General features: G+C 47.2%; 1 protein-coding gene across 1 annotated transcript in view; it reads left to right on the top strand.

Annotated features, from left to right (window-relative positions):
* Positions 1-12,518, top strand: part of LOC126539265 (uncharacterized) — a 47,236-nt gene that overhangs the window by 16,612 nt on the left and 18,106 nt on the right. The window contains exons 3-4 of the mRNA XM_050186048.3: positions 6,211-6,329; positions 11,956-12,036. Coding sequence (XP_050042005.1) covers positions 6,211-6,329; positions 11,956-12,036 — 200 coding nt within the window. The remainder of the gene's footprint in view (positions 1-6,210; positions 6,330-11,955; positions 12,037-12,518) is intronic.

Below are 12,518 nucleotides of genomic sequence, written 5' to 3'. Positions count from 1 at the left end.
GAAACCAGTACCTCCTCTAGCGTTCTTTTAGCGTCGTAAGACGTCGGACTGAAAGTTCGGAGACGATCGACAAGCGCAAGGTTTATTTCGTGTACATTTTGACGCAATATATGTAGAATCGTAAAACGAGACCAAATTCGGAACGTTTCAGAAACTTCGGGAAGGTTGGTAGGTTTGTCTCATGGCTAGCACCCTCACGTTTAAGAGGTGTATAAGATCGAGTCTTTTTGTTGGGGACCAATGAAGTTTTCTTGTTTGCCGACTTTGTGCGGCAAGTCAAATTGATGACAGCTGCGACAGATGGCACGAAAAGCGAATCAAACAATCTTTCGTGTAGCTATCGCTGTCACATTCTCGCGTCAGATATCTTTTTGCGCGCTCCAGGTGCACTGTAAGATCATTTACACCCTCAAAAGTGAAAAAGGGTGTAAATGTGTCTATAACTCATACTTCGGGTGACCACACCCTAAGAGTGCGAGTTACAGACACATTTACACCTTTTCTCACTTTTAAAGGTGTAAATGATTCACACCCTAATGTGTGAGTTATAGACCCATTTACACCCTTTTCACTTTTAGGCGTGTAAATGATTTTACAGTGTGGGTACAATGGGCAGTTTTCAGCTACGTCTTTTCTCACGTCCAGTTGGAGCTCGCCGTCGTGCGCAACAAAAAATAAATACGCTATAGCCCTAAAGATAAGGGTGTCAGCCATGGGACAAGCCAACACCCTTAACAGCGTAAAAAAAATGTTTGGAGCGCAGGGTCGCGCAAGTCCACGTAAATCGACGATTGAGTGTCGCGGTGGTCTCGATTTCGTCACTGTCTGTCGGACGGGCCACGCACGATACGACCTATCTGCGAGACAAAGCTGGCGTGACACAAAAGACACGGCCAGGTGCCCGCCGTTCCGCCCGTCACGTTTGCTGTTGTCACCTCGCGCTGGCGGGCGGCCAAAGTTCAACGCGCGAGTGTGCATATTTAAACGTGACTCACAGAAGAGCTATGTCATCGATCATTTGAAGGTTTTTGCTACGTCCTTTTGTTTTTTGTTGCTGCTGCCGCTGCTGTCATCAACAGCACACGCGCGCGCCGTCTGCGCGACATCCCTCCTCTCCCCTCCCGCCAACCCACAGCTGGGCGCTTTGCGTCAATTAAGACGTGATCGACAGCGACGAAGTGTGTAGCTCTAATTGTGCAAACCACATAAGAGGTCAATTGTAGTTATAAGTTTTTAAACCAGTAGTCTTTGTACCTTAAAAAATGTTTCGCAACCTCTTTGACAGATAGCATAATTCTACTACCTAAATTGGATCACTCGAAGAACAGGTCATTGCTTGCACGAACCGCTGCGAACGCGCACTGACTATGACGATCTGCTCCTGCGCCTTCCTAGGTTACGGGTTCGCTAACAAGGCGCAGCGGCCACGTTTACATGCAAAATTTTGCACGGTAGAGAACCTAGCAGCTATAGGTGGTCAACGCGAGTCCGGAGGCTTTCGGTCCGGCGTCTCTCTCTCCTCCACAAGTGTTGCCTTGAACCACACGATTCAAATTAACGTGATTTACGATTAATATCTCACTGATTAACTTGTACGGCCAATGGGCTTTAGGGCGCATATTGTAATGTACAAATTTAAGCCGCGGGGAGTCTGTAGGCACGTGCGCTTAGAACCAATTCTGAATCTACAGCGCCAGTTGGGAGCTAAGCCCTGTAATGCTTGCGCGGCAATCTACGCTGCTGTCCCGTTCCCCTTTATACAGAAAACGAAAACGCCCTGTTTAAGCAAAGTAAGGCAAACGTAACCGGAACACCAATGCATTTCGCTGTAGATTCGGTAACGCATATCTTGAAACTCGGTTCTGTACGTTTTCACTCCGTATACAGCTTGCGACCATTTATTATTTGTCCTGGCCATTAGAATCAGTCTTGTCGCTGTTTTTGGCTACTTTTGTCCTAACGTCGTGGAATCCGTCCGTCCGTAATATAGGGTTAGTAATATCGATGAACGATGAATCGATTAAATTTATCCCGCAAAACGGTTTATCTTCATCGATGTCCACCTTTAATTTCGTCGACTTAATCGATTAGACATGTTCAATAAATCGTTTTAGAGAGTTGGACGAGAGAGGCGCCAAAATTTCGAAATCGTGTACTGGAATGGTGACGCAAGAGCTGCGAATGTCGACTGTTTTTCCGAGTCTCGAGAGATGCCGAGTCGAGCGCCTCCCCCTCTCCCTCAATTTCAAGCCGAGGTTAAAACGCGTTGGCGGGCTAGTTAGTTAGAATCCATGATTGAGTGCATAAGCGCGACTGAACGAGGGCGTCGAAAGAAACAGACACACAGAGACAGTGTGTATCTCTGTGTGTCTGTTTCTTTCGGCGTCCTCGTTCAGTCGCGCTTGTACACTCTATCATGGATTCAAGCCGGACGCTTGAAATTCCCTCGCGATTCAGGGCATACTATAGTATAGCAACGCAGCCGTTGATTGTCGTGCCACTCCTATAGGCCACTAAAGAGGTGGCACAGCTTGCATGCCAGTTTGGAGCATGTATTTGACATAGCGACGGAGTTCGTGTCGATTCCAGCGAGCCAGATCTACAGCGTCCGAGCATATATTCTCGCTTGTGTCGAGTTGTGTGGCCGTTCAAAGAAGGTGTCGGTTTCACCCAAACATCCCAGCTAATTGACGTTCCCTTGCTCTGTGGAAAAGAGCATATGGTTTAAAATCTTAAACCAGTAGTTTTCTTTTCCCCTGTGGATATTGCATTTTATAGCATATTTCAGTTGGGCTTTACCCATCGCTTCTGCAATTTTTCCTATTTCTTGTTTAACTGCACAAGGATTCACCAGTGCACTGTGCGTAGGTTATTTAATTCTGCACTAAGTGCCATTTTATAACATATATTGTTTATCTTTTTCAAAAGCCACTAGTGCCAACTGCAAGTCTTTAGCAAGTTAAATATTATTCTTTATCAAATGTTTATGCAATTGTGTTTAAAACATGGTTCCACCTCCCAGACATCAAAATGGGGTCCAATAAAAGTAGTTAACTGATGCAACCTTTTTAAGGGTGCCCGGCAATACTTTCCATTAATAAATAAATCGATGAAAAACCCTGCATCGAGAGCGATTAATCGATTAAAGGATGAAACGATTAATGATTAATCGTTAATCGAATAAAAATATTACTCGACAATCACTAGTCTGTCACTGACTCACTGAGATTGAAAACTGAGACTGGTTGAGTGTTTGGGATTGACTCCCCTGATTGATCGACTGTTACTGAGTGATTGGTTGATTCATTGATTGAAACTGGTGCAAGCCTCCGAAACACTTGACGAGCGGATGTGCCTGACGAACTGAATTTCTACAGAGCCGAAACTGAACAACTTCAAGAGTTAGAATGTTTTTGGTGCTTTTCTCAACTCCCCAAATATCCTCACCCATCTTTCGTGTATTTCCTTCTTTTTTTTTTTTAAAGCTGTGTGACCGGTACTTTTAGGTCACGAACGTCTAAGCGTGAGATACCTTTCCTTACCGGAAAGTAGCGAGAGCAGTGTTAGACGTTTGTGGGAAAAAAAAAAAAGATTGATAAGGATAACTATTGGGGGGCCACGCTATAGGCCCCAGAATATGTGATTTTTTAATTTATTTATTTTTTCTTCTCCCCTGAGAAAAAGTACGCAATCCAGGGATTCCACGATAAAGCAGACTTTCTCCTCCGCCTATGAATGTAATTGAAATTGAGGATTTCTGTTTAGACACGGCATAGCAAGCTTTCTAGTGCACTCGTGTACTCTAATTCGTATGCCATACATGGGAACAAATTTAGCGTTTTTCGGCGAGCACGTAGTCCGTATACCTTTGTTGACGTCCGAACATGCTTCAACAATTGCCACGCAACTTATTTCTAAACACGGGCATCTATGAATGTTCCCTACATGATCGTCTACCTGGTTTACATGGTCAGTGAGGGTCGCTTACGTTCATATAGGCAGCGAATAAACGAGAAAGACTTCTCGCGAAGAATATAACAAAGTATATATACATAGCTTTTTTTTTTTTTGCTAGCATTCCCGCAAACATTCCTCGCATTCAATGCCACTGGTTGTGTTGAGTCGGGATTTACGGCGTTTCTTTTGTTATTTAAGCACACTTTTGCAGCTAGCTGAAACGCTGCTTTTGAGACAGCGCATCGCTGAACCAAACTGCGCAGCTGCTATTTTTACTTTGCGCCGCGTCCAAATATAGCTGGCCACAACACCTGCGCGACCATGCGCATTTATAGCGGATTTGAAACCTTGACTGGCGAACGGGTGACACAAAAACTCCTTCAACGTTACTCCTTCCCTCCCTCCCTACCCTCCTCCTTCTAGTAGCATAGAATTTCTTAGAAAAGTACGCCAAAAAATTTAATTATGGGGTTGTACGTGCCGAAACCACTTTCTGATTATGAGGCACGCCGTAGTGGAGGACTCAGGAAATTTCGGCCACCTGGGGTTCTTTAACGTGCACCTAAATCTAAGTACACGGGTGTTTTCGCATTTCACCCCCATCGAAATATGGCCACCGTGGCCGGGATTCGATCCCGCGACCTCGAGCTCAGCAGCATAACACCACTAAGCAACCACGGCGGGTAAAAATACACCAAAGGAAACTATGACGATGGTATCTAGGGGGAGCTGTAGCAATGCGGTTCAGACGTCCTAAGGCAATTATTAGTATGTCTAGATGGATTTGCCAAAATTAACTTCGTCCTTGTGGCTTCAAACGGCTTTGAAACTTTGGAAATTATCATTTTCGGCCATTTACTACGCTATAAATGCAACAATTCGGAATGAATAAAATCGTGTTCTCGGGAGTATCATTGGCCACCGCGTGTCGAAAAAAGGGGGATGCCTCGAAATTTAGATAAGATTAAAATATTTAGATAAAGAATACAGATAATATTTCGGCCCAGAGTCCCAAGCTATGCAAGCGACGCAGGTTGCAGGCAAGCTACAGAGAGAGAGAGGCAGGAAGCTTAAATGTGAATGTGTCGTCCACATTGTTTCCGTTGTTTAGGAATGTCGACTTGAAGCCACATGTTCTCGGTGGCAGCCTCAGAATTCGGTACAAGCTCCAACCTCAGAATACTACTCCACCTACCTGCTGCGCCTCCGCGATCCGAAACAGTCTTACGAGACGCTGGTATTTATAGAAGCCTTCGGTTCACCGATATGAACAAACGTAATTAGGGCTGGCGCATCTACACAAGGCCGTCGAGCTAAACACTGACTAACGACCAAGCATTTGTGCATCTTGCATAAATTTCCCGAGGGGCCGCGTCACCCTCCGCCACACCTTTCCCCCATTCAACTCCAATCCCTCTACTCAAGCCTTCGCATACGATCCCCATCCCACGTTGCCCCATCCCATACTGTCGTCTGCTTATTCTGACACCCAAAGGAACAAGATAGCAACAAAGATTCACGCACAGTGACGGCAGGGCCCTGCCGTTGAGTAGAAAACGGCGAGGAGAGAGAGAGAGAAAACGAGGCCATGCACGCACGAAAATCCAGGCAGTCGCACAAAACAAACGTTCCGAACGGGGCCGCCCGGAGCTAGCACGACAGCGTCCGGCTCTGGCACGAAGAAACCCCTCTGCGGCCAAGCCGGTGGCGAGCGGCCTGTTCCGAACGGAAACAGGACGCGCTTTTGCGTCTCGCCTGGGAGCAGCAAACGCAACCGGCGGGCGGCCTGCCTCGACGCCCGAATGAACCGGCGGTGGCGGAGTCGGAGAGGAGACACAAAGCGTCGCGTCTCCCAGATCTCTCTCCCCTATCTCCCTCTCTATCTCCCTTCTCATATTCCACGCGGCGCGCTAACAATCAGATTTCGATAAACTGTTGTTGTAACCCACGCGGAGTGCTCGTGCAACGGCGCGCGTCGTCAGTCAGTCAACGACGACTCTTCGAACACGTACTGCGCCGGGAGTTCGGGGGAGGAAATGCGATCGGCGCTGCGCACGCGCGACGTCCGGCCGGCTCACTGTTTTCGCCGCGGCGCGCTTGTTTACGGCGGGTCGCGGGAGGAAAAAGGAAAAGAGGAATTTGCAGCGGCGATTGAACCTCTTGGATGTTGTGTCTGACGTGTCGCTTGTGCCGTCGACGTGAGATGACCGAAAAATGTCTCGCCGTCCGTCGCGCATTCCGCCATCGCCGCAGGTTCCCGGCGCCTCCTGGGCTGCGAAGCGTGTCAGGCGACTCCTGGCGGTGCAGAGCGCCTTCGGAGCTCGATTCGGAGCGGCCAAGGCGCCTTCTGCACCGGCTTTCTCAGATGCACAGTGAGTACTTATATAACGCCTCCAATCCAGTACTTCTTTTGTAAAGCGTCGTCCGGAAGTTCCACACTGTGGCTCGTTATCTGCAGAGCAGACGACGAAAGAGACTATACAGTAACCTCGACGCGTTCATTTTTCAAGCCGTGTCTGCGTAGTACCCGTTACAGAAATAAGATGATGCGGATTACCGGCAACTCTGTCTCGTAGAACACACTGCGGTCAGCGAAATGCACTGTAGAAGCGGGTTCCGCATTAACCTTAAAAGCGCCTGCAGGGGTCACGTGGTTCAGGTTACAGTTCAGCTGATCTTTTTGCACATTCCAGTGCTAGTTCGAAAACGATAGAGTGACGTTGTATTATTTTAATGACACTTACATACGAGAACACAAGCGTCCCTGCGCTCCGTCGGATCGCGGCCGCAGCGGCTGGGAATCGAACCGATGACCTCGCGCCCAAGCCGTGTCCACCACGAGAACCGGAAGTTGATTATGAGGTAGATTATGAGATTACTATGTACGTATAACACACGCACTAGGAAAAGCTGCGAAGCCCAACTAACCATCGTCAGCTTGTAATCGAGTCACTGATCAATTAAACGCCAGCGCTTAATTACACGCGCGACATCCGAGTGGAGGAACAAAACCCGACAGTGCTGGGCGAGAGACAGTCGTCTTTGTTCTCGGGTCAACGACACGGTGCAGTTCAAATCGACACTGTGGACAATGTTGCGTTTACACAGGAAACCGCCTGCACTTGTTTCCCACTGCTAGCACTCGAGAACCGCTGCTCTTGATTTTTTTTGTAGTTCAAACTGCTGACAGCGAACGGGGCGATATCATATACTGCGATATCTGTAGACGTCGGCTGGCATAAACGCGGTAACATTCGGCAGGCAAGTTCGCGCTGAATATGAAGCCGGCGACTCATTTCGTTTATCCCTCAAAAGCACTGCGGCTTAGCAAACAAAAATAGCAATTACTGGACCAATCACTGGACTGGGCTAATCACTGGTGCTCACTCGATAAATGGCTTTAGGGTGTAGACGTCATGTGCTTACAAACGCGGCTCTGACGACGTCGCTTGCGATAATGCTGTCCGGCAGTTTCTGTTCCGAGCACTCGACGACCCTTCAGCCTCAATAAAACTGGCAGAAAGATTACATTTCTGTGAAGCGGAAATTCTAATGCGCCCACTGCCGATGGAGAATGTGGGCCGATCCCGGAGACAGCGCGAAGAAGTGGGAAGCGCACATGTGCTGCTTCTCCAAGAGGCATCACATGACGTCACAAAGTAACATCATCACTTGACGATGACTTCATTGCGTGACGTCACATTTGAAGTGATGACGTCATCGCGCGACCTTTGGTGTGATGATGTCATCGCGCGATGTTCGAGGTGATGACGTCATCACGTTTTGTCATCATGTCAATCGCAACGTCACCTCTAGTTCACGTGGGTTTGGTACCTTCGGATGTCAACGCCGGATTTTTCGCTTCATGGGCCCCTCAGCTGTTGTATGGTTTTCCACAGCTTCGTTGGACATGCACCTTCGCAGGGCAGGGATGGCGAGTCACCTTTTTAGACGGCGTTTATAGTTCACAAGGAAACAACGGAAGATGACATCGGCCCCTGTCGTAGAAACAGTTTCGCCAGTCGTAACGGTGGACACCCGAACTGTAGCTCCCATTTCCATGAACGGATCGTGTCAGGTCACAAGTCGGGTTGACTCAAACCGACCCAACCAAGTTTGCATGCATATCGTTGAGCGCTGGACACATTTATTCAGATAATCAATATTCAATTTACAGAAAAATGGTAGAGGCAGAGGCTACAAGCCGCTATTTGCGGCTTGTGACGATCACCGCCAAAACGAGACACAGATATCTAATTTGACTAAAATTACCGAAATCTGGTAAGGTAAAGCAATACACCCAAGCGCGAAGTTTACAAATTTGTGTCTGCACCAAAAGCATATCGCAGTTCTGTAAACTGGCTCTGTTTCAAGCGGACAAACTTCAGTATATAGTTGTATCAACACAACTTGAAAAATATATATATATATCCGCTTCCTATACGGGGGTTAGACCTTTACTTTTCTTTTGAAGCGCAGCAAATCTCATCTAATTCCGCGCACTACTGCTGCAGAGCAAAATTATTTTTCCCTTCCCATGTATTCAGATAGCAGCTCCCGAGCTAAGACGGGAGACGTACATCGTTCCCAGTTTTCGGCTGCCTATACAGCGCGCGAAAATCACCGAGAGCCTACTAAAAGAAATCGCATATAAATAAGATCTCGGGTAACTTGGATTTCCGCATTCAGTTCCCCCATATGTACTCTCTATACGCAAAGGTCACATCCAATGCGTCACGCCACGCGCCATTTTAGTGATTTGTATTATGACGCATCCTGCGAGGACGGCAGCAAACAGACGAAGCCGGCTTCAAAAATAGAATCTACCCATTTACATATCGCTTAACGCAGGCATGAGGGAGCTTATAGAAAAGTTGCAGCGGGGAAACGTTCGAATCTCGGAAGATGGCGAACGTCCAAGCGACGCCATCACGGGTTTTTCGGAGAGAGGCGGAGAGCGGGGAGGGCACAATAGATAACTTATAACGCATGGACTGGGTTATCTGTGTCGCACACGTATTTAAATACGTGACATTCGAGCGTCTCTTAAGCGTCACTCATTTATATATATTACGTGAACAGTCGTTTTACCAAGACGCGCAATTCAGCGGCCTAGCAGGGAGATTTTGGTTAGGGAACGCAAGCGGCTTGCGTGCGCAAGAACTAGGCACCACGGTACTGCGCATGCGCAGACCGAGACGTAGGGGTCTGCGCATGCGCAGTACCGTGGTCCCTAGTTCTTGCGCATGCAAGCCGCTTGCGTCCCCTAACCTAAAACTCCCTATTGTGTCTCGGCAGACACGTACGCCAACCAGCTGTCTACACTGGCAAGCTGCTGCGCACACTTGTGTCAGTGTCAATACTCGTGCGCAGCGGTTTTCATAGACTGGTTTAATTACGATTTCATTAAAGCGACGCTTAAAACAATTAGATAGCCTGCATCTATAAGATAGATTAGATTATGGGGTTTTACGTGCCAAAACCACTTTCTGATTATGAGGCACGCCGTAGTGGGGGACTCCGGAAATTTCGACCACCTGGGGTTCTTTAACGTGCACCTAAATCTAAGCACACGGGTGTTTTCGCATTTCGCCCCCATCGAAATGCGGCCGCCGTGGCCGGGATTCGATCCCGCGACCTCGTGCTCAGCAGCCCAACACCATAGCCACTGAGCAACCACGGCGGGTTGCATCTATAAGCTCGAACAATAATGAAACACGGCGCCACGACGTTGACTCCGCCCATAATTTGCCGAACCTGGTCGCACGCAGTGACGTCATCAGTTTAACAGTTAGTCGGGCTCAGTCAATTCCCTATCAGTAAAAAAAAAAAAAGTAGGATGAAAATTGCATTCTGTAAAAATCACACTGGGCTTGGCAAGTTTCGAAGGCTTCTAACTGTGCCAAAGTAGTTCAGGCACACGTCGTAAGAGGAAGCTTCAGCTCGGAGTCTAAATAAATGTGAAAAAAGAGAACTAATTTTTCTCGGCAACCGCTGTACCAAATTTGATGACGCTTGTTGCATTTAAAAGAAAAAAGGGTAAAATCTAGTGTCTGTTGGAAGGGAAACTTTAGAAATTATAGCGAAATTATAGAATTTTCGAATACCTTTTTTTTATCAGAGGTGATTTAGTTGGGTGTCCGAAACGTCTAGGGTTGTGTGAACCAACTGGCAAAAGGTAGGATTTATTCAGTTGGTTCATCCATCTCTAGACGTTTCTGACAACCACCTTCCATTAACTGGACATTCTACAGAGTATGGAGACTAAAGAATCTCTGACTAAAAAAGAAAGTATTGTTCGAAAATTCTAGTTCTCATTTGCACTTGACGGAAAAGAGGGCGATCTCTCATGAAACGAGAAAAAAAAAACGACTAAGTATATATTCCTAGTACATGTAATTTCCCCTATGGTGTCCTTGGTGTCTGTTTGTTGGCTTATGATACAATGACTAAATATCGGGCCCCTCGGTTACACTTCCTCTCGTTAACGTTCATATATATATATATATATATATATATATATATATATATATATATATATATATATATATATATATATATATATATATATATATATATATAAGGAAAAGCATATACGTCGCAACATCTCGAAAGTCTTTTAAGGTGATGCGTAGACCCCATTCAATTTCTGCACGCGCAGACAAGGTATACATATACTTAAATTGTCACTCATAGCAATGGACGGCTGACTGAGGCAACGTGCACCTCCTTCCCTTTCGATATGGAAGGTCACGATGAGTTCCATTTCTGTCGTTTCACGCTTAGTGGGCGCTGCACAACTCGCAAGATGCATATCCACGAGCTTGCTCAGTTTCAAATCCCAACGAATGAAGTCGGCTTGTCCAAGCAAGCGTGCTGTGCACGGTTATACGCTTCCTCCACGGGCACCTGAACCACTCGCCGCTCTCCGATACATGGATGGATGCTGCGGGCGTCCCCTTTGAAACGGGCCGGTGGGTTGCGCCACCAAGCTCTTGCTCTCATTTTGCTTGATGTCCTACACCCCGCTGTTTTTTTTTATTTATTTAAATTCCCGTCATCAAACTTTCCGAAGCACTATCGGTAACTGATTTTTTGTACGCCTCCGTTGTTTGTGGTCTCCCCGCTCGTAGTCGGACCGCCTCCTTTTATCTCCCCAAACCGCTCCGATGACCTGCGCGGGTCGACACCTGGCGGCCCGTTCTGCAAGAGCGCCCCAGCGCGCAGATTAAAAAGGAGCGCGTCGAGGCGGTGACCTGGGAACGGCCCGGAACTGGGCCAGCGAAACGTACGCCCACTTTTGAGCGACGGCGATGGACAAGCGAGCGTCGCGTGTCACCCCCTCCTCCCCCCCCCCTCCCCCAAGCTGGCCGTGTCACCGCCCACGGGATAGCCCAAATATGATGCTCAAGCTCCGTGTTAGGAAAAAAAAACAAATGCAGTGGCGCTGTAGCAGCAAATGCGAGGGAAACGTGTTAGCGTTAGGTCGCACTTCTCTGAGGTCCCCGGATCCACATTGAAACCGCGTTCATCACGCTGCAAAGTGTTGTTCGGGAGCTAACTCAACACACTTCCTGCTCTCTTCGAGGAGCGAAGTGCAATTGACGGTAGTCAGTTGCGCACAGCACAGAAAGCTCCGCTGACGTAGATTTCCACAGTGCGTGGGATCTGCATAATATTTATCTTTACGTCCTCGACTACAAGATAAATATTTTCAGGAACACGAAACAAATTGTTATAGATAATAATGACATTGTCAACGCAAACAAGTCGTTATGTTTTTTAGCGCTGATGGGTGATTTATGCATAGAATAATTTAGCATTTATTTGATTGGAGATGGACGCATTGATTGATTGATTGATTGATTGATTGATTGATTGATTGATTGATTGATTGATTGATTGATTGATTGATTGATTGATTGACTGACTGCTGTAGCAGTAAACGAGCTCCGAGTGGCAGTAATTGCTAAGATATGCGGTGTTTCTTTTTTGCAGGACGCAGACGTTGCCCGATGACAGCACTGAAGAGGTGCACTGTCGCCGATGCCGAGGTGTCTACAGGCGGCAGAGGGCGCGGTGAGCTTAACTACCTACGTTGACCACTCGATACAGATAACAAAGGGCGTAACGTAGGCGAGCCGAGATAAGTTCCGCAGTGTAAGTGCTCAACGGTCATATATGTGGGCACACGAAAACCTCAAATCAGTTTTGGGTGAAGGCATTCAGAACTCTACTGGTATTTTTTGACTGATACAGGCTGATTATGAACGAATAAAATGGAAGAGAAAACTATCCTGTTGAATTTCGCGCCCATGAAAGTGCCAGTGACGTCAGCCTGACGTAACGATTTTCGTTACTTTTTTTTTTTTTTTGAAAACATTAGGCCAGCACCATCGCTACCTCTCTAAGACTGATGATTCCGACGCATGGACAGCAGTGCATGTGCGCACCACGGGCGACCTGGTACCCTCAGTTATCAAAGTGACGTTCTTTTTTTTTTTTTTTTTGCAGGCAGGACAGCAACGCCAAAAAACATACGCAAAAGAAAGGAACACTGA

This window comes from Dermacentor andersoni, chromosome 11, assembly GCF_023375885.2.
Source record: "Dermacentor andersoni chromosome 11, qqDerAnde1_hic_scaffold, whole genome shotgun sequence".
NCBI lineage: Eukaryota > Metazoa > Arthropoda > Arachnida > Ixodida > Ixodidae > Dermacentor > Dermacentor andersoni.
The sequence above is the reverse complement of the archived record's forward strand: the minus strand, read 5'-3'. Positions and strand labels throughout refer to the sequence as shown.